The 21,486-nt window shown below is 36.7% G+C and overlaps 1 protein-coding gene across 5 annotated transcripts in view; it reads right to left on the bottom strand.

The window, feature by feature from the left end:
- The window catches only part of TMEM67 (transmembrane protein 67), a 44,459-nt gene extending 23,776 nt beyond the window's left edge, over positions 1-20,683 (bottom strand). For 2 of the 5 annotated variants that reach the window (XM_060393508.1, XM_012184130.4), the window contains exons 1-14: positions 20,443-20,683; positions 18,688-18,776; positions 16,783-16,876; positions 15,965-16,064; positions 15,109-15,178; positions 14,940-15,014; positions 10,327-10,389; positions 8,644-8,798; positions 8,406-8,514; positions 7,559-7,645; positions 7,187-7,252; positions 5,214-5,370; positions 4,126-4,249; positions 2,582-2,687 (exon numbers count right to left, since the gene is read on the bottom strand). In XM_060393508.1, coding sequence (XP_060249491.1) covers positions 2,582-2,687; positions 4,126-4,249; positions 5,214-5,370; positions 7,187-7,252; positions 7,559-7,645; positions 8,406-8,514; positions 8,644-8,798; positions 10,327-10,389; positions 14,940-15,014; positions 15,109-15,178; positions 15,965-16,064; positions 16,783-16,876; positions 18,688-18,776; positions 20,443-20,668 — 1,521 coding nt within the window. In that variant the 5' untranslated portion in view covers positions 20,669-20,683. Of the gene's footprint in view, positions 1-2,581; positions 2,688-4,125; positions 4,250-5,213; positions 5,371-7,186; positions 7,253-7,558; positions 7,646-8,405; positions 8,515-8,643; positions 8,799-10,326; positions 10,390-14,939; positions 15,015-15,108; positions 15,179-15,964; positions 16,065-16,782; positions 16,877-18,687; positions 18,777-20,218; positions 20,238-20,442 lie in introns of those variants that run through there. The other 3 variants (XM_060393511.1, XM_060393510.1, XM_060393509.1) reach the window with 2 other exon arrangements.
- Between the last annotated feature and the right edge of the window lie 803 nt (positions 20,684-21,486).

A 21,486-nucleotide genomic window follows, 5' to 3' on the forward strand; every position in this document is an offset into this window, starting at 1 on the left:
ATCAATATTACTAGAGTTGACCTTTACTTATACATAAATAAATACACTTTGGGGAATTACCCACACTACTTTAAATAACCATTTAGAGCATATATTAAAGAAAGAGGGTTTCATTAGAAGGTAGATTAGGTTCATTAACAGCAGTCAAGTCAAATTAATCATATTTCATTTTCTGATAGGTTTCTGTAACTGAGGCATGTGACCTATCTTGTGTATCAAGAGTTCAGCAACTGGCTAAACAATCACATAGGAAGAAGGCCAATTAATCAAAGATGTAAACAAGAATCTTAGGGACACAATTATACAGAGACAGGAGAGAGAAGAATCATAAAGGATTAAGAGAAACAGTAGCATGAGAAATAGGAGAGGGAAGACACCTAAGTCTTACCAGGTTCACAGAACAGGGTCAAGAAGGAGGAGGTCATGAGAAGAGTCAACTGTTATACGACTGACCCTTGAACAATATAGGGGTTAGGGGCACCAATTCTGATGCAGTCAAAAGTTCAGATAGAACTTTAGAGTTGGTCCTCCACATCCATGAACTGGACCAGCTTTGAGGAGTGCTGCAGTACATATTTAGTTATAAAAAAAAGAAAAAGTCCACATATAAGCAGAACCATGCAGTTCAAATCTGTGTTGCTCAAGGGTCAACTGTGTAAGTGTAAAGTCAAAGAAAAAAGCCAGTGTATGTGGAATACCTTGCTGACTTCATGAAAGAAGTTTTCAAAGAAGCAAAATGGCAGGACCCAAACTGCAAATGACAAAAGAATAAATGGTTGGGAAATCAAGGAAAGACACATGATAGCAGCCTGAATTGTTGGCAGAGTTGACAGAAGATTTTATGATTTGGTTGCGCTAATTTGTTTTTAAGATGGGGCAACCTGAAAGGCAAAGGAAAGGAACCAGCAGAGAAGCTGGCTGAATAAAAGGTCAGGGGCGAAACAGGAGAAAATACACATGAATATATTATAATAAAATATATAAAATTGAATAGAAGAAGATATCTTAAACAAGTAAGGGTTGAAAATCACTTAAGAAAGTGGGAAGGGTCCTTTATTCTTAGAAATAGGAACCAGAGTCAAGAAAGATAATGAAACAGAGATACTGAAGTATTAAAGAGGAAATCTGAGGGAATTCATATTGGATGGTTTTGATCTGCTCAGAAAAACAGGAAGATAGGTTATTTGCAGAGACGGTAAGAGAGCAGAAATACAGCTGGATGCTCAAAATGAATGTAGAACTTTTACAATAGCTGTCATGAGAAATTAAGAAATGATGAAATCTGTGCATTCTATAATTAGAATGATTGAGGTGGGCTTCCTCAGTATAGTTTTATGATTCTCTCAACTTTTTTCCTATCGCTTATTTTCCAATTTGTCAAAACAGTTTAGATATATTTTTGACAAGAAAAATATTTAAAGAAAACACCCAGAAGTGTTTTATATTAAGATAAATATACTCTTAACTACCCAAAAATGACCTTCCAGGAAAATTTAAACAAGGCAGTCTTTTGTTGTTACTAAGCACGTTCCTGGATTTTCTCCTCTCATTACAGTGTATATAAATTCAGGCAACAGAAATGAATTTTAACATCAAATCAGGTAATAAAAATGAGGATGTGAAACCTCCAAGTCATACTGTGTGCCTACTTTTCGCTTTATGAAAGCCTGAACCCAACAGTAGCAGAGTAGAAGTACAAGCTCAACAGAGAGGCCAAAAATTCTGGCTGAGGAACTAGAATATTAAAATTCAGAAAAGTAAAAAAGTGGAAATTAAAAGCTATCAGTGAGTCTGGGAGGTAAGGAATGTTCACCTTCCAACTGTCATGCTTCTGGAGGAGACAGGGGATGAGCAAGAAGTCTAGAAGGATTAGCTCTGGTCCCGACCTCCATCCGCTCTTATCTACCCCTCCTCAGGCAGGGGTGCTTCAATCGCAGGGTGAGGCAGAGCTCCCGGCCTTTGCCAGGCTCCTTCTTTGGTACAGCCTGCTTTCAGTGTGTACATGGTCTCACTTCCACACACAGACCCTTCTAGGCAGCGGAGGACTCGGGTTCTGGGGTTAAGTTTAACTTAGTTGGGAAACAGTCAGAAGACTGGTTGTAGGTCCAAACTGCATTCTCTATTTCACTTTAGTGCTACTAGTTACAAAACTAAAAATTAGATTCTCTTTCTGCCTGTTTAAGTATGTCTCTATCAAGTGGGCAAGACTGGTGAGAAGAGAAAAACACATGCCCACTTAAGGTTTGAGTTCCTGGTTTAGTTAGGCAAAGAGGCAAAATCTTAACAGAAGCAAGGTGGCCAAAGAGAACGAGAGGAGAGGCCATATGGCTCAGCATGTCCTGGCATCCAGAACAGGGAGGCCCAGCGGCTGGTGACACTACCCGCTGACAAACTTAATTCTTGCCTTTTTATATGCAGAATCCATAAGAGCTCACCATTAGTAAGAAATAACTGTCTTGACTATATAAAGTGCTATGTTTATTTAAAACTCTGAAAAGGACTAATAGTCTTTTGATCATAATGCAAACTCTCTCAGTTCCACACTAACACATAGACAGGCAATGCCCAAGACGGAGCTCACCTTCACAGACTGGCTGTTGGGATCTTTGATATCAACGTCACTGTAGACAATGGTAATTAAGGGAGGGTAAATGTTTCCATTTTTTGTGTTGGGTACAAGGTGGATGCTGTTTAAAAGAAAATTCATTTTCAGTTAAAAATACACTGAGGCCCTTAAACATAACATTTAATTTACTGTTTCTTCTGAATGTGATATGCATAGTCTTGGTGATCTCAGAACCAGCAGTTATTAAAAACTAGAAAAGGTTAAATGTAAACTAACAGTACTAACACAGGCTATCTGAAGTGGTCAAAACTTTATATTAAAATACACCCTCAAAAAACACTTCTTGATCTAGGCCCTACAAAGTTTACAAACAAAATCAATGAAGTACTGTATACCACTTTTGAGAACTTAAAGTAATGCCTAGAGAAAGGCAGATAATATCCTGATTTTGAAAAAAAGATGAATTCTTGGTGACTTCCCTGGTGGTCCAGTGGCTAAGATTCCACACACCCAGTGCAGGGGCCAGGTTCAATCCCTGATCACGGAACTAGATCCCACATGCCGCAACTAATGATTCCATGTGCTACAACTAAGATCCGGCACAGCCAAATAAATACATAAAATAAAAATAAATACTAAAAAAAAGATGAATTCTTAAAGATAACGTGTCATATCTAGTACTATTTGTGGCATATAATAGGGTACATTTTGCTGAATTCAACGAATTAGTAACATACCATCTGTAAACTCAGAAAGGAAAATGCCAAGTACCAGTGGCCAACATGGTTTCATCAGTATAAAGTCAGACCTGGCTGGTTTCAACTTCATTTTCACTGGGGAATCTACACTGGCAGATTGAGGGAATGCTAAAAAGAGCACAGGTAGATTTCAGGAAGGGCTAGGACAAAGCTTCTGTACTGCCTACCTCATGAAGACTGTCATGAAAATCAAAATGAAAAAACAATGGAAAAGCAGTGTATGTTGAAACACCATAAAGATGATGGGGTGGCTTTCATCGGTGTATTCAAGGTGCACATCATAAGGTACTGGAGTGGGAAAGCCGGATAAGGTCAGAGATGGGAATCTCACAGCGGAGAAGAGACGGTGAGGGCTGCATGGCACTACCCTAAGGCAGGCCATCGTCCAAGTATCCGAGGAACAGCGAGGTGCTGGTAACTAACGAGGCCCAACCTGGAGCAGCAGGTGCTGAAGGAGATGCAGCCACGGGAGGCCCGCCTGCTGCAATCATCTGGTGGGCTCTAACTCAGCCCCATCAGCTCGTGGATCTTCACTGCTCCCCACCTCTCAACTCGTTCTAACTTGGCAAGTCTAGAGTGGGGCTTAGGACATGGATTTTGGCAAACTCTTGAAGCCCTTCTGAAGTAATTATCCCCTCTATTAGTCTATCCCAATCTATATAGACATCTAAGAACACATTATGTATCATTCCAGTTCAGGTGTTCTTACTGTTTTCATCTGACAATTACAGGTCAACACTTTCACTATGACATTTTTCCATATACTCCAAGCCTCATTCAGTAAATTAGACATTTGTTTACCTCAGTGATATTTGGGTGGCGACTCTAATTAATCTTGGCTGGCTTCCTAAGTCATTTTCCCGTCCACTTAGTGTATCCACTAAGAAAATGCGCCGAGTCAGAAGCCACTTGCCCGAACTACTGTCTTTTATCAATTAAAAAAAAAAAAAAGATGGGTTTAAAAAAATACTTTCAATTGTTCAAGATGGCACTCAAGGTGAAGATTACTAGACAAATTTAAAACATAAAATTAGTACACTTTGTTTTAATAAGATGGTTGCAAAAACAACTCCTGCTGTGAGAAACTCCTACTAATAGCATTCCCTACCTACACTTGAATGTTTTCTGATTGTCTGGACTTTTCATCAGTTTGGAAGGATTTTCCCTGCAAATTACCTGAATAAATAGGATTTTATAAAATGAGAAACAACAAAAGAAACTAATTTGTCCAAAAAGCAGCTCAAGGATGGTTTGAAGAAGCCCTGATGTTATAGTTCTACTGTTTTTCTCAAGATAAACTTTCAGGAATGATAAAATTTCTTAATAAAAAGCCTGATATATTTAGTAAATAAGGCTTCCTTGGTGGTTTAGACAGTAAAGACTCTGCCTGTAATGCAGGAGACACAGATTTGATCCCTGGGTCGGGAAGATCCCCTAGAGAAGGGAAGAGCAACCCACTCCAGTATTCTTGCTTGGAGAATCCCATGGACAGAGGAGCCTGGCAGGCTACAGTCTATGGCATTGCACAGTCAGATACAACTGAGTGACTAAGCACACTGAGTAAATACACCAACAACCTTACTGTTTTACTGTGGGGCATGCTACATAAAACCTTACAGACAGGGACTTCCCTGGTGGTCCAGTGGCTAAGGCACTGTGCTCCCAAGGCAGGGGGCCCAGGTTCGATCTGTGGTCAGGGAACTGAGATCCCACATGCTGCAACTAAGACCTGGTGCCGCCAAACAGATAAATATTTTAAAAAAACAAACAAGCTTACCATCATAGAGAATCCATGACTTTTCTTATAATCTGTGGTTTATTAAGCTATGTTGGTTGACTTATTTATTGATTTCAGCTCAGAGAAAGAGTGGTGTGTATGGATGCCTTACCTTGGTTCACAAACATTTTCTTGTGCTGAAGATTTAAGTTTAACACAGGCACAGCCCAAATGTATTGGTGTTGATTCTCATCAGTATATTCAAGGTACACATCATAAAATGTAGGAGTGGGAAAGTCAGTTAAGATCTTAGGGATAGGAATCTCACACTGAAAAATAAAATTAAAAATAAAAGTACCCAAATTGAAAGTTAGAAAGCATATTTATTATCTTTAAAAGATTTGTAATTGTAAAAGTATCTTCCAACTATACCGTTTATACACATTTTCATATGTCTTTTAAAACATGAATACTATATATGATTCTTTTATAAGGGCCAAAATAACAGTAAAGAACCACCTGAATCTTGTCCTACAACCCAGCTGTAGAGGCTATACATTCATTCTCAACTGTAACTGTACAGCAATAAAAAGGTTTAAAAACTCCTATCCTGTGGGGTGAGGTCCCAACTCTTTCTCCGGATAAACACTGGTTATGATTTGACTCCCCTTAATAGTGCCAGGTTTATCTCCCACTGCTTCCTCTTTGTCTCTGGTTCAGTCACACTAACCTACTTCTAGTCTCTAAGTATGCTATGCTATTCTACATCTCTCTGACACTGCAAATGGTGTTCCTGCCTGGTATTCCCTTCCCCACTGTGCTCCCTGGGAAACTGATATTCATTCTGCAGGCTCAAGTGTCACTCACTGCGTAAAGCCTTTTGAACTTCCCTAGGAACTGTTAAGGACCCTTCTTCGAACCAACACGGTTCCTTGTTCATATCTATAGACCAACACATCACATTCTTTTCAATTCTTTGTCTATATAGTTGCTTTCTCTACTAGGCTGTGAACTCCCTGAGAGGCAACTGTGTTCGATGGAAAAACCATGGTTTTCAAGCCTAACAGAACATTTACTTGATGAAAGAATTTGAACAAATTACCTAATATTACTGAGCAACATTTCCTCATCGACAAAACACAACTAGTATGTATTTTACAAAGCTATTTCATGGATCAGATGAGATAAAAATGATAAAATGCTGAGGACAGAGCAGTGGCATTTAAAAAGTATTGACTATTCTGGCCCAAAGTAGACACACAACAGTTCTTTAAAGTAACACAAGTCATTTCTGATAATAAAAGCAAATTCAAGTTCATGATAGAAAATCTGGAAAATGTAGAAGAGAAAGAAAATAATCTGTAATCCCACTATCCAGAGATAACCACTGTTAAAAATGTTTCTTTTTCTCATCTGTTTTCCCCAGTGGTGCTTTTTGTTTTAACAAAGCTGGAATCACAGTTTTGTTCTGTGGTGTGTGTATAAGCATTTTATCAAGAAGTATTTTTGTAGACTACTGAAGGTCTTTCAAATGTTTAACGGCTCATAATATTGCTTTGTCCCATACTGTAGTTTTAAAATGCATTACCAAAGGAAGGAAGGTCAGGGAGGGAGGGAGGCGAGTATGGAGAGAGAGAAAAGGAAGCATTTTGTTACTGGAGGGTGGAGGGAGGAGGCAGTGATAACACTTTATTGTTTATTTAAAATGAAGTACTTCTGCTTCATTCTAAAATGCTCAAAAGTAGGGATTATTTTTAAGACCTATATGCCAGAAGCAAATACACAATTATGATGTTTAAGACTCTATGGATGACAAGGTACTGTTTTCATGCTGATTATATTAATAAAAATCATTCATAAATTATTCAGTAGCCCACAATGCAGGAGTCCCAGGTTCGATCCTTGGGTCAGGAAGATCCCCTGGAGAAGGAAATGGCAACCCACTCTAGTACTCTTGCCTAGAAAATTCCATGGATGGAGGAGCTGCAGTCCATGGGGTTGCAGAGTTGGAAATGACTGATCAACTTCACTTTCACTTTCTTTTCACAAAAAATTACTAATTTCAAAATTCAATAATTATTCCAATTATTGCTGATGTGAAAAATAAAGCCAAAATGTAGACTGCCTAAAATAGTTCCAACTTACACTTTGTTGATAAGTTGTTCCAAAGGAATAAGCAGCATTTAGTCTCGTCTCTGTGTCTGGACAAAGCTACAACAAAAGAACACAACTGATAAATATGTCTCACGAATCTTTTCTTTGCTTATAGTTAAGGGTTCTCAAGACTTAACATGGATATATACTTTATATAATACTTATTTAATGTTATCAAGGGAGTGAAAAATTAAGGGGGCATCTCTGTTATAACTTAGTTTTAAGAAATTCCAATTTAAAACAAGAAAAATCAACTCTAGCAAGCAAACTGATGTTCTATTCAAGCAATAATCTAGTTTTTTCCTCATTTTGCCTCAGTCAAAAATAACACATGTTAGGGATTCTCTCTAGAATCATACTCACCTGTAAAATCCCTCCTTCTAAAGTTTGCCACTTGAGAAAGTTTCCTCTCACATCATAGGAAGCAGCAACAAACTTCAGTTTTGTATTCTGCTTACAGAAAAACAAGAATAAAATAATGTCACATACTCTGAAAGTCTATGAATATATATATAACGGTCTATAAAAACTTTCAGAGTTCAGACTTTCAGAGTATATATAATAGTCTATACAAATTTTTTCATTGCCAAATGATCTTTTCTTTTTCTAGAGACCAAATATTGAATTCATCAATCATTACTTTGAGGAAAAATTAATCAGTGTATCTCTCTGATTAAACACACTTAATATAAATGGATTGGGTTTTTGCACAAAAACTATTACTTCAGAATTGAGAGGCAGTGACAGATAACTTCTTTCCAAACCTGTTAAATGAGTGTGTGTGTGCGCAAATGGGGGATGAATAGAGGGGGAAATAATCTATTCTTTCATTCTAGAAGGTCAAAGAAATGAAGGTAAGAATTTGGACCTGTGACATGCTGAGGAAACACATAGAATCCCACTCAATCTTTGGCAGCCCTTTGAAAAATGTGGAGATATAGGACAGAAAAGGCTTTGTGTTTGGTGATGAAACCCCTCCCAACCCACAGGTACTTCTTGCTGCCATAACACACAATCCAGAGGCATCCAGACACTCAAGTAAGAAAACTAGACTCTATACTGTTTAGTTCCTCAGTAGCTAATATTTAGATTTAGTTTGGTCACTAAAAGTTTTTAAATCTATCAAGAATTATGTCTAGTAATATTCTTGTTACCTTTCAAAATTATAAATCAAAATGTAGTTAACCTTCAATAATATAGAGATTTGTACCTGGTTTTCCCCTTTAAAACTGAAATTTGTAGGAAGAGGTGTAGTACTAAGTATTTGAGGTGCTAATCCTAGCTGGTCTCCATAGAACAGCCATGGAAGATTCTGTCTCCTATAAACAATCACAATTGTTTTAATATTGGGGGAACGGTCTTAGTACATATTTGTGAAAGTAATTGCACTGAATTTGGTCACAATGACCAATTTTGCAAATTTGGTTCATTAATTAGAATAACCTTACCAAAAGGAAACAGAATGAACAGTGCCCAGTGCAGCAGTATTTTCAAAGATAACCTGAAACAATCCACATGCATCAAAAGTAGAGGAGTCATAATAATTCATGTTCATTACACACATATTTCCAACAGCTTGGCAAGATGTTAGATTGCCATACACCTACAGGAAAACAATGACAAAGAAATATACGGACTTTAATATCCTAAACAAAAGTTGATACAAAAATTATGCTTAGTTTTAATTTAATTATGCTTAGAATTTGAATTCTGCAAATTCTTTTTTTGGATATTCTTTTGCTTTTAATACCTTTCCTCTAATTAAAGTAGAAAAGAACTTTCCATATGGCAGGTTAATAATTTATAAATTTTACCTGAAATTTTAGGTGAAAATATAAAGACAAGCAACTGAACGAAGAAGAACCAACTAAAAACCTACAACATGACATTTAAAAAAACTGTTACATGAAATAATTATATTTGAAAGAATAATAACTGGTTTCTAATATTAGAATAGAAATCTAACCTATTTTTATTTTATTTAATCTATTTTATATCTATTGCATATAAAGCTAATCTATTTTAAGTAATTTGTTTTATGAACAACAAAATCTGCGGAGTTTGATTCTCAAACGTCTTTCTCAGTTTTCTCTTTCAGGAAAAGACCACTTCGTTTTTACAGTTATTCAAATAAAAATCATTGCAGTAATCTTCTTTCTCTCCCTTCTCATATCCAACTCATCACTAAACCTCGTTGGCTCAATTTTAAACATATATATCCAGAAGCTTAACACTTCTTTCATTTCCATGGAACCACCCTTGTCCAAAGGTCCATTTCCTCTCACTTGGATTACTCTAATAACCTCCTAATTGCTCCCCCTGATTGTTTTTGCCCTAACAAAACCTACTTTCCATGTTAGAATGATCTTTTTCAAAACCTGACGCCAACCACTGTGTACCTTTGCACAAAATCTTCTACACCCCTTCCAGTAAACTCTAGGTCTTATAGTCACTTCCTTTATCCTTCAACTCATTTCTCCACTTTCCCTGGTCACTGATCTGGCCACTTAGGTCTCCCTCCTGTTTCTTTAGCATGAATATGCCAGAGAACCCCTGCTTTGGGACCTCTGCACTTACTGTGGTCTCTGCTTAGAATTCTCTTCCTCTAGATATTTTCATGGCTCACTTCCACTTCCAAGTCTTGGCTCAAATATCATACTCTCAGAGACGCCTGTCCTGACCATCCTCCATAAGTTAGGCCCACCTTCTACTCTCTATGCTCTTTATCCCAATTTGCTTGTCTTTATAGCACTTGGCATCACCTGACAATTACTTACAATTCCACACGGGATTTTTCTCTGTCTTTTCCTAAAATAGATAACTTAAAAGATTTCAGAACAGGGCCTGGCATACAGTAGGTCATCAACAAACATTTACTAAATGATAGTACAAATCAGTTTCCCCTAACATTCAATTTCAGCTAAGTAAGTCTGGACATATTTATGTATAATAAGTGTGAAATGAATAACATATTCTTTATTAGTCTCTTTCAGTCCACTTAGAAAGGGTTTTAATAGAATATGACCAAGGAGATATATCTACTTAGAAAAGTTTTATTAACTGGGGAAAAAAATGGTTCCATAGTTTCTTTGAAATGAAATAAAAACTGTTTTCTAGAAATTCAAACATACCCAACAAGCAGCTGCTGATGACTGCAAATACTTTGCAAACCATGCTGAAGTGAAAGATATGCCCTGTAAACAAAAAGATGAATTTCAGTTTTACGTTTAAATAGAAATTCCTTAACCCTACACCCTTAGGAAGACATTACTGTGTACATTGCTGAGTGGGAAATAACTAATATTACTTTCCCAGTGTTATCAGAAAAATAGACTCTAATAAGAATAAAACAATTAGTTCCAACCAATGTCAGTAATTACAAGTAGGACTGAATTACAAAATCACATCGCTCAGAAAAGATACAAGGAAATAAAGTATGTTTATAATAATAATAAAAAAACCTATTATGCCCATTTCACTAAAATGAAAATCAAAGTGCAAAAGAATAAAAGAAAAATTAGATCTTGACAGATTTGGTTAACATTTGGTGATTTAGGATTATTACACTGTATTGAATTGCAAGTAATAAAAAGGAAATATTTGTGAATGATTTCTAAGCAACAGGAGATTGGGGATACACAGAGAAACTAACATTTAAAATCTCCAAAGTGGTTATTCTCAAACAATGATGAATATCAGAATCAACTGTGGAATTTCCTGAAAACAGAAAATCCCTGGCTTCATTCTAAACCAAATGAATCAGAAGCTCTAGAATGAGACCTAGGCACACACATCCTCTGAAAACTGCAGATACAGGCCTCCCTCTAGTTAAGAACCACTGCTGTAAAGCTCATCTGCATATCCTGCTTAAAAATGAGACACTGAGAAACACCATCCGTAGTAAATTCTCTGAACATGGACAAAGGTGATAAAACCAAATTATATGAAATATGGCACCATAACTGTGCAAGAAATCTAAAATAAAATTATTATGAGTCACTATTTTCATCTCCTCAACAAACAAAAATTCTCATTTCGTTAGAAAAAAACATATGTGTAGAACATTGGCTAACACACACAAAAAAACCTAGTAAAAATGGAAAGTATTGACAACAGTACTGGCAAATGCATGCAAAATGAAGCCACAGACAAATGCCAAGGATAAAGCTGCATGATCCTTTATAAAACAATATCCACATACTTTTAACCCAGGAATTTAAAAACACTTAGGACATGTGCCTTAAGTCAATAATCTCTCCAAAAGGAAAAACACATCTATGTGCATAAAATGGTTGACAGCAATATTAATAACAAAAAACCTAAATATTCAATAGACATACAATTACATGAATTTCAATGCATAAACTAGAGTATTATGTGACAATTTAAAATTATAATTATTGGTTGAGCCTGGAACATGGTATAGAGAAACCAAAGTAGTGCCTGAAGACTGAAGGAGACATGTTAAAATAACACAGAAGCTATACCAAAGGGAAGTCCAAATTTGGGACAATTTGAGCTTTGAAAATTTGGCCACTGCCGAACAAATCTGGAAAGCTCAGCAGTGGCCACAGGACTGGAAAAGGTCAGTTTTCATTCCTGTTCCAAAGAAAGGCAATGCCAATGTTCAAACTACCACACAAATGCACTCATCTCACAGGCTAGTAAAGTAATGCCCCCAAATTCTCCAAGCCAGGCTTCAACAGTACGTGAGCCATGAACTTCAAGATGTTCAAGCTGGATTTAGAAAAAGCAGACGAATTAGACACCAAATTGCCAACATCCACTGGATCATCAAATAAGCAAGAAAGTTCCAGACAAACATCTATTTCTGCTTTACTGACTATGCCAAAGCCTTTGACTGTGTGGATCATAACAAACTGTGTAAAATTCTTAAAGAGATGGAACCACCAGACCACCTGACCTGCCTCTTGAGAAACCTATATGCAGGTCAAGAAGCAACAGTTAGAACTGGACATGGAACAACAGGCTGGTTCTAAATAGGAAAAGGAGTACATCAAGGCTGTATATTGTCACCCTGCTTATTTAACTTCTATGCAGAGTACATCATGAGAAAGGCTGGCTGGAAGAAGCACAAACTGGAATGAAGATTGCCAGGAGAAATATCAACAACCTCAAATATGCAGATGACACCACCCTTATGGAATAAAGTGAAGAACTAAAGAGCCTCTTGATGAAAATCAAAGACAGTGGAGAAGCTGGCTTAAAACTCAACATTCAGAAAACTAAGATCATGGTATCTGGTCCCATCTCTTCATGGAAAATAGCTGGGGAAACAATGGAATTGTTGGAAATAAATGGAAATAAAAATAAAGTGACAGACTTTAAGTTTGGGGCTCCAAAATCACTGCAGATGGTGACTGCAGCCATGAAATTAAAAGACACTTGCTCCTTGGAAGAAATGTTATGACCAACCTAGACAGAACATTACTTTGCCAACAAAGGACCATCTACTCAAAGCTATGCTTTTTCCAGTAGTCACATATGGATGTGAGAGTTGGACTATAAGGAAAGCTGAGTGCCAAAGAATTGATGCTTTTGAGCTGTGGTGTTGGAGAAGACTCTTGAGAGTCCCTTGGACCGCAAGGACATCAAACCAATCAATCCTAGAAGAACTCAGTCCTAAATATTCATTGGAAGGGCCTATGCTGAACTGCAAGCTCCAATACTTTGGCCACCTGATGCAAAGAACTGACTCATTGGAAAAGACCCTAATGCTGAGAAAGATTGAAGGCAGGAGAAGGGGACGACAGAGGATGAGATGGTTGGATGGCATCACCGAATCAATGGACATGAGTTTGAACAAGCTCCGGGAGTTGGTGATGGACAGAGAAGCCTGGTGTGCTGCAGTCCATGGGGTTGCAAAGAGTTGGACAAGACTGAGCAACTGAACTGAACCGAACTGAACTTCGAAAAGAGGAATAACAGTGACAGTTCATAACATACTAGTGATACCAGGGGTTTGCAGTAAAGCTAAAGAGAAAAAAAAGCAGAGAGAGAAAAGAAAGCACTCTATAGAGGATTGCTAACTTAAAAATGTAAGAAGGAACAATAAAATTGTGAAACCATTTTGATATAACCAATTTAATAACTGATTCAGATAAGATTAATCAATGACTGCTAAACAGGATATGTATATAGTCTCACAGTAAAATCTCAGACTAACTTATTAGTCACAGTACCTTTACAAGGGGGAGGAAAGGCAAACAGCACCATGCCCAGCCAGTCAAATTTAGCATCACCAATAACTGGATATCCTGACATTATATGCTCCATGTTATGATACAATGGGCTATACACAGCACCCATGTCATATTTTTCCAAAAAGATGTTTCACAGAGTCTAATCATAAGAAAAAAATGAGAAAAATGCAGACTCTGGGATGCTCTACAAGAAAGCTGGCATTGACTCTGCAAGACTCAATGACCATAAAAGAAAAAAAAAAAGAAAAGAAAAAAATAATCCAAAAAGCAAAACAGGATAAAGATCTCTGTTCTAAATTAAAGGAGACTGAAGAGATTTAATTTCAATGTGGGATCTTTCACTGATCCTAGGTCCCTTTGCCAAAAAAGAGGGCAGGGATAAAAGACTTTATTGAAATAAGTAGGCAAATTTAGATATGAATAGTATATCAAATAATTCTATTAATCTTTTTAGGTGTGATACCAGAAAAATGCTGTTTTCCTTAGGAGCTACAAGATATTTAGGAGTAAAATGTTACACAGCTACAACCTATTTTCAAGTGGTTCAGAAAAAAAAAAATGAATGTTTGTGTGTATATGCATGTTTACATACACAGAGAGAAAGCAAATTTGGCAAAACATTAATAATTGGTTAAACTAGTAAAAGATCCATGCACAGTCATTGTCTTTGTTTTTTTTTTTTTTTTTTTTTTTTTTAACATTTCTGCAATAAAGTTTTTTCAAAATTAAAGTTGGGAAAACAAACCAAGATGTAAGCTCATTGTCTTCGGGGAAAGGGAATGTAAAGACACTGACTCAAATATTTGGAAATTCTTTATTGACTGTCTGATATATTACTATAGAGGACTAGATGTTTCTCTTAGAAATTACATAAAACAATAAGATAAACACAGAAACATTTATAGATCTGAGTATGTATACGCATGGCCTTCCCAGTGGTACAGTGGTGAAGAATCCACCTGCCAATGTGGCAGAGGCAAGAGCAGTGGGTTCAATTCCTGGGTCAGGAAGATCCCCTGGAGTAAGAAATGGCAACCCAATCCAGTATTCTTGCTTGGAAAATTCCATGAACAGAGGAACCTGGTGGGCTTAAGTCCATGGGGTCTCAAAGAGTCGGACACGACTGAGCAACTGAGCACACACTCACACACACGTCTATACATAATGTGTGTATATATTTTCTAGCTATGTCTGCTAATGAGGGCATACTAAGCATGGTAATCTTTGTTTCTAAATATTATCCTTAAGAGCTTCTCAGAGAAATAGCTGTTTCTAGGATCGAAGCAGGAAAAGTATAAGATGAGCCTGGAAATCTTGTTGTGCCAGACAGGAAATGCTCCAAGAAAAATACAGTTATGTCCAAAAGACATAGGAACAAACTCAAAGGGCTTCTAATGGCCAAACCTATGACAATTTGGGCAACAATGGACTGAAGCTCATTTTAGCCCCAAATTCATTACCCAAGGAAGAAAAGCACAAATATCCTTAACACTAGAACAAAAAAACTGAAGCATACTCACTAGCTCTCCATAACGTGCAGCTGAAATCATACGTAGAGGAAAATTCCCTGTGCTGCTGAAACACAAGCCCCCTGTCTTCATAAATAAATAAGAAAAAAAAAACAGTTTATGTAAGAATATCAGCAATTCAATTTAAAAATATATATATTATCAATGTAATTAGCCTTACTAAAATGTTAGGTTCTGAACATGCACAGGACCTGCTGGTATTAATGAATGTTGGTTCACATCGGACACACCTGTCAATACAACAAAAATTATTTTTAAAACGTTAATGAACTAGCTCTAATTTAACTGAGGGCTTGTCTTTCTAACTTAATAGATTAGAATAGGTTCATTCAACTAAGCAATTACTTGCAATAAAGTAAACATATCAAAAGTATATACTACTCTGTATTAAAAGGCAAGGTATAAATAAAATCAATAATATATATAAATATAGTACCTAGAAAATATAAGTAGATTGCAAATAAAAGTTATTATTATATACTATATATTATAGATATGTGCAAATTACATAATATCAATAATAAAACAAAAATAGCTAAAAATAGCTACCTTTTACTGAGCACTTACTCTATAGTACTTAGCTAAAAACTTTAGGTATGTAAAGTATGTTTCTGAGCTGTGGTATAATAGCCTATGAAGTGGATGGTATGTCCCGTTTCTGAAGACAAGAACACTGGCTTAACAAACAAAGGTCAAACAACCAGCAAGAGACAGAAACAAGATTTAAATCTTCTTTGCAACCCCATGGACTATACATTCCACAGAATTCTCCAGGCCAGAATACTGGAGTGGGTGGCCTTTCCCTTCTCCAGGGGATCATCCCAACCCAGGGACTGAACCCAGGTCTCCCACAATGCAGGCAGATTCTCAACCAGCTGAGCCACCTAGGAAGCCCATTTAAATCCTATTCTGTCTCATTCTCAGACCTCAGCTTCTTTACCTGTTAATGCCTACTTTTAGCCTAAGGAATATGTAAATAAGATATTAATGAAGACAGCACCCAGCATACTGCTTACCTGTTTCCTAAAGCATTTGCTACTGTAAAAGAGTTTTCACTTTCATCACAGAGCTCACAAGTTGCTTGAGACAACAATGTTCCATTAACATTTCTTTCCACTAAACAATTTAAAAACAATAAGATGTAATTCATAATCAATATATAAGCTTCTATACACTTAGTAAAACCCACTTGTAATTATTCCAATAATTCTCAAAACAACTTGTTAGAACAAAACGTATGTTAACACCTTACATAAAGTATTAAAAAGTGAAGCCTTCCCCATTCCCACATTAAAAATAATAATAATACAGAAATTTCCAAATCATCATCATCATCATAAATTAATATATTTTCCTTAAAAAATTTTCTTTCCTCTTACCTGCATACTCCTGTTACACTGGGTTTGGGGAAACAAGTATTTTCATAGACTTATGGTAAATTTCTCAACTTAAGAGGGCTTTTGGTGGTATGTATTATAAATTCACACACTCTATAGTACTAAAACTTCATTTTTAGATACCTAACCTACAGAGACACTTGATTATGTACATAAGAATATTCATCAAAACATTACTAATTAGAAAACAATCTAAATATTTAAAATAGCAAAAAGTTATAAAATACCATGGAGTGGATTAAAAAGAATGAGGCAGATCTAAATGGTATGATCTTAATCATACCATTAACTGAAAAGAATGCGCTAGAGAACATTCTTTGCCTATGAAATAGCTACAGAAAAAATAGCACTTATATTTCCTGTGGTTAAAATGTATACTTTAAAAACAGAAAAAAAAAAAAAGTCTAGAAGGACACATTCTAGAATCTACTTCTCACCTAAAATATGGCCAGTGGGACAGTGGCATTTTCCTTCTGCAGTTAAACCACCAGGGCAAGAAATACAGTTCCAGCCATCTTCAGTAACACCTTTCTAAATTTAAGAAAAAAAAAATTATTTCCCCTTTCTTAATTAATGTTCTCCTTCTTAACTGATCATGTGAGTTTAAAAAGTCACAATAGGGTATAATTTGTAGGCAATATGTAAATAAATTATACACATATGAGCTACATAAAAATTTCCTGGAAAGACAATTTGTGTTTATATTCTAACATTAAGCTATACATTATAACTATGTACTGACTACTATTAACTACTAAGAACTAAAGGCAATAGTTCTTCATTGTGATTTTCAATTCAAATGAGCTTTTATTACCATGATTAATATTGTCATCCAGTTTTTCAATTTACCAAGATAAAATGCAACAAAATTCAACAGTATTGAATCTACAAATAGGTAATTAATAGTTTAGCCTTACCTGTTCTAAAATATTCTAATTTTTTAAAATTCAAGTAATTAGCTTTTAGCAATTAAGTTATGATACAAAATGGATGAATCTTACGGTAAATAAATATACTTAAAGTTGTTTAAATTATGAGATCTTTTTTAATCCACTAATAGTTTGTACTAGTAAAGATTTCTGATAAAATATGACATCATCCAAAACTGGACTTGCATGATTTAGAAAAAAACCTGGGGTAAAAATACAGTAATTTTATTACAAACATGGATATAAACAAAATAAATAGAAAACAATGGTAATAACAAAACAATGACACAAATTATGGTAAGTTTTGGTTGAAAAGAATGGATTTATCAAGAAATGCCCCTGTATTTGTTAATACATATATACATATAGGACTATTTAAAAATTATGATAGCTTAGTTGTGTGTGTGTGTGTGCTTTGTCATATCTGATTCTCCCATCCCTCCATCCATGGGATTTTCCAGGCAAGAATACTGGAGAGGGTTTCCATTTCTTACTCCAGGGGATCCTCCCAACCCAGGGATAGAACCTGCATCTCCGGTGTCTCCTGTATTGTAGGTGAGTTCTTTACCACTTGAGCCATCAGTGAAGCCCCCCAAGCTTAGTAACATCACTGAAAAATTAGTCTACTTTGGCACCATTTCATATTAGTACCTTTTGCTCATCATAATTCAGCTAGGGTCAATATTTCCTAAAACTTCAAGTATGAAAATGATCATCAAACCTATAAGTACTAGTCATAAACCAGGACAAATGGTAAATATTAAATTCCCAGATTAAATTTTTTTAAAATACAATAATGAGAAGAGGTAATATTGCATTTTGAAAAAAAATGAGAAGAAATATTACTATGAAAGTTAGAATTGCCACACTAAGACTCTTTATTATTCAAAATGATTGAAGATACATTTCTGTTAATCAAGAATCATCATATATAGTAACTATCAATACATTAATTTTCCAAAAATTATGATATAATGAAATGATTAATAAAACAGCATCAGGTATTATTTATTTAGTGATGAAATTGGCATTTGATGAACTTATCACTCAGGTATCATTATGAACATGAATCATTATGTAAAACTGTTGACACAGTAAGTCTAAGACACTGAACTCACGCTATATATCATTCATTCATCTATTTTCCTTTATAAAGTAGTTTCTCTATGAAATAGAAATAAACAAAATATGGCTTTTTTTTTTAATTTCAGATTTTAAAAATACCTTTTTATTTTTCTCCAAGTATGCAAAATTTCACCGATCTCCCAAAATTTACTCTAGTAAAAACAAAGCTGGCTTAATAATTTTAAAGTCTGTGGGAAAATATTAGAGTACAGCATTAAATTACAGTTTAAAAAATGATATTTGCTATTTTTTACAGTAAGATTTTTTTAAAAAATAAATACTCCATACCATGTGTTCTGGGCACTTTTTACAAGTAATATCACGTCCTCCATTATTAGAAATCATCTGAAATCCTGGTGAACACACACATGAAGTTCCTAAAAAGAAGAGCCAATTTTGACCTTGATAAAATTCCAAGATAGGAAAATTTTAATAACTCTTAAGATCTTGAGAAGCAGGAGCTAAGAGCAAGACAGTGGAGCCAGTACTGCCTGGGTTCTGACCTTGATTCTGCTGCTTAGTTTTGTGACCCTGAGCAAGGAACTGTTCTGTGCCTTGGCTTCCAATTAGGAACAGTACGTACCTTGTGGGGTTAATATAAGTACTAAATTAGTCATATTATTAGCATATTAAGGTGTTATATTTATATCTTACAATGTGTCTGGCATACACTAGGTATTGTGTTTGCTATAATTTTAAGTGCAAGCATAAATAAATTATTAAATTATAAATATTAAACTAATAACCAAACTACTGACTAATCGCTATGGGAGATTTTACATGTCTATTTCACCCAACCATACACATATACTCACTGAATTCAAATTCTGTCAAAACAAAATCTTATTAGGAAAGTTACCAAGATAAATCACTGTTTTCCTCTGTTTGGAAAGATTAAAGTAAACTTTATAAGATAATCACTATTCAATTTGCTGGCTAGGTAAGGACAGCATTCTCTAAGAAGGCATTAAGTGGATACTTAATAGGAATCCATGTAGTAGAATGCTTATGATAACAGGGTGCATGACTATGAACCTTACATTTTATAGAATGAGTCTGGGAAATGCTTTCTTCTTACTTCCTCACCTGAGAAGCCTGACTTGTCCTACACAATGACTTAAAGACAAACCAAATTTCAAGATGGCAGAAAGTTAATACCATGGGTGACCAAACTGAGATTAAAAACATCCTAGACTTTAGAATACGGGGAACGTCTTATCCTGAGCAGTTTCAAAGGACAACTAGGATGAATGATGAACATCTCAAGAAAAAAAAATTAATATAAAGATACTTTGGAGGGAATTAGTAATATTCAACAATGAAAGGGCTAAGTACTAAGGAAATCTATACTATTATGGACATTTTGTATAGTGGAAATACAGAGGGCAGAGGGCAAAGAGATACAGGAGTTCTTCCTGTCTCCAATTTACAGGACAAAGAAGACGTGACGACCTCATCTGGACTTCCATTTTTTAATCCATAAATTGAGAAGGCTGGACCATAAATGGTTAAGGTCCCTTCCAGCTCTACATTTCTAGATTTGAGATTAAAAACAAAACAAAACAAAACAAAAACAAAACTACCAAAGTTTACGAGCGCTTATTTGCATTCCTTCCCAAACAGGTCCTGTCACCTGCTCTTAGCACCTCAGACAGTCCTGGTTGTCCGACTCTCTGCGACCCCAAAGATTACTTCTCCTTTTCGCTTTCTTAGGTAGTCAGCTTTCCAGGGGCCTCCCTAAGGGCCCGCTGATTGAATGACTGGAGCCAAGAAATTCATTACGAGGCCTAGCGGGTAGCCGACTCAAGGTTTCCCCAACCTCCTCCGTTGTGCGTTAAAGCCTCAATCCTTCAAGAAGACCCTCCTTTCAGGCGTTGGCAGTTAACCTTTCTGAAACATTCTTTCCGCAGGAAAAAAGAAAAAAAAAAAAGATGTTTCAGCAACGCCGGGATCTGGGCACAGCATCAAGGCGGGGCCGGGATCTGGGCACAGCATCAAGGCGGGGCTGCTCATTTGGCCAGGGCCCGTCCCGAGCCGTCTCACCTCGGGCATCCTGCCTCTGATTGGCGCCACACGCCACACAGGAGAGCGCCGAGATATCGAAGTACTGGTTGTGGCCGCACGTCTCTGGCTGCCGGAAAGGGAAAAAGAAGGTCTGAGCTTGTGAGACGCGAGGGAGGACCAGCAAGAGGAACAGAGTCACACTCTCAGCCGACAGAGTGGACCGAGCGGCCATCGCCACTACACGCCCGCGGCCTCCCGTCGCCATGGTGCAGACGCCGGCGGCCAGGCCGTCTCCCGCGGCCCGTCAGCCTCCGCGGCGACTCTGCAGAGCTGATTGGATCGCGGCGCCCCGGTGTTCCGGAAATGTCGGCCTGCTTCTCCTGGTTGCTAGGTTACCAAAAGCTGCGGGAATCTGAAGATCTGGGAAAGGACGGGTTCGGTTCAGTTTAGTTCTGTCGCTCAGTCGTGTCCGACTCTTTGCGATCCCATGGACTGCAGCACGCCAGGCCTCCCTGTCCATCACCAACTCCCGGAGTTTACCCAAACTCATGTCCATTGAGTCGGTGATGCTATCCAACCATCTCATCCTCTGTCGTCCCCTTCTCCCGCCTTCAATCATTCCCAGCATCAGGGTTTTTTCCAGTGAGTCAGTTCTTCACATCTGGTGGCCAAAGTACTGGAGCTTCTGCTTCAGCATCAGCCCTTCCATTGAATATTCAGGACTGATTTCCTTTAGGATGGACTGGTTGGATCTCCTTGCAGTCCAAGGGGCTCTCAAGAGTCTTCTCCAACACCGCAATTCAAAAGCATCAGTTAGAGGCAAGCTAACCCTGTAGCCTGGCAGGCACGACCAGACTTCAGATTCTATGAAGCGACCCGTTTCCGGGACGGGAAATCAATTTCAGAAGTCGCGAAATAGGTAACCGCAGCCAAGAAAATATCTGATTTTATCACACAAATTAAAAGTATTGTTTCATTAAGTCGTTAAATGATATTTACAATAAAACTTATGGTCATTTTCATGTTAAAGGACACACCCAATAATGTATTTGTCAAGATACACTTGTCCAAAAAGTAGGGGAA

Source organism: Ovis aries, chromosome 9, assembly GCF_016772045.2.
Source record: "Ovis aries strain OAR_USU_Benz2616 breed Rambouillet chromosome 9, ARS-UI_Ramb_v3.0, whole genome shotgun sequence".
NCBI classification, from domain to species: domain Eukaryota; kingdom Metazoa; phylum Chordata; class Mammalia; order Artiodactyla; family Bovidae; genus Ovis; species Ovis aries.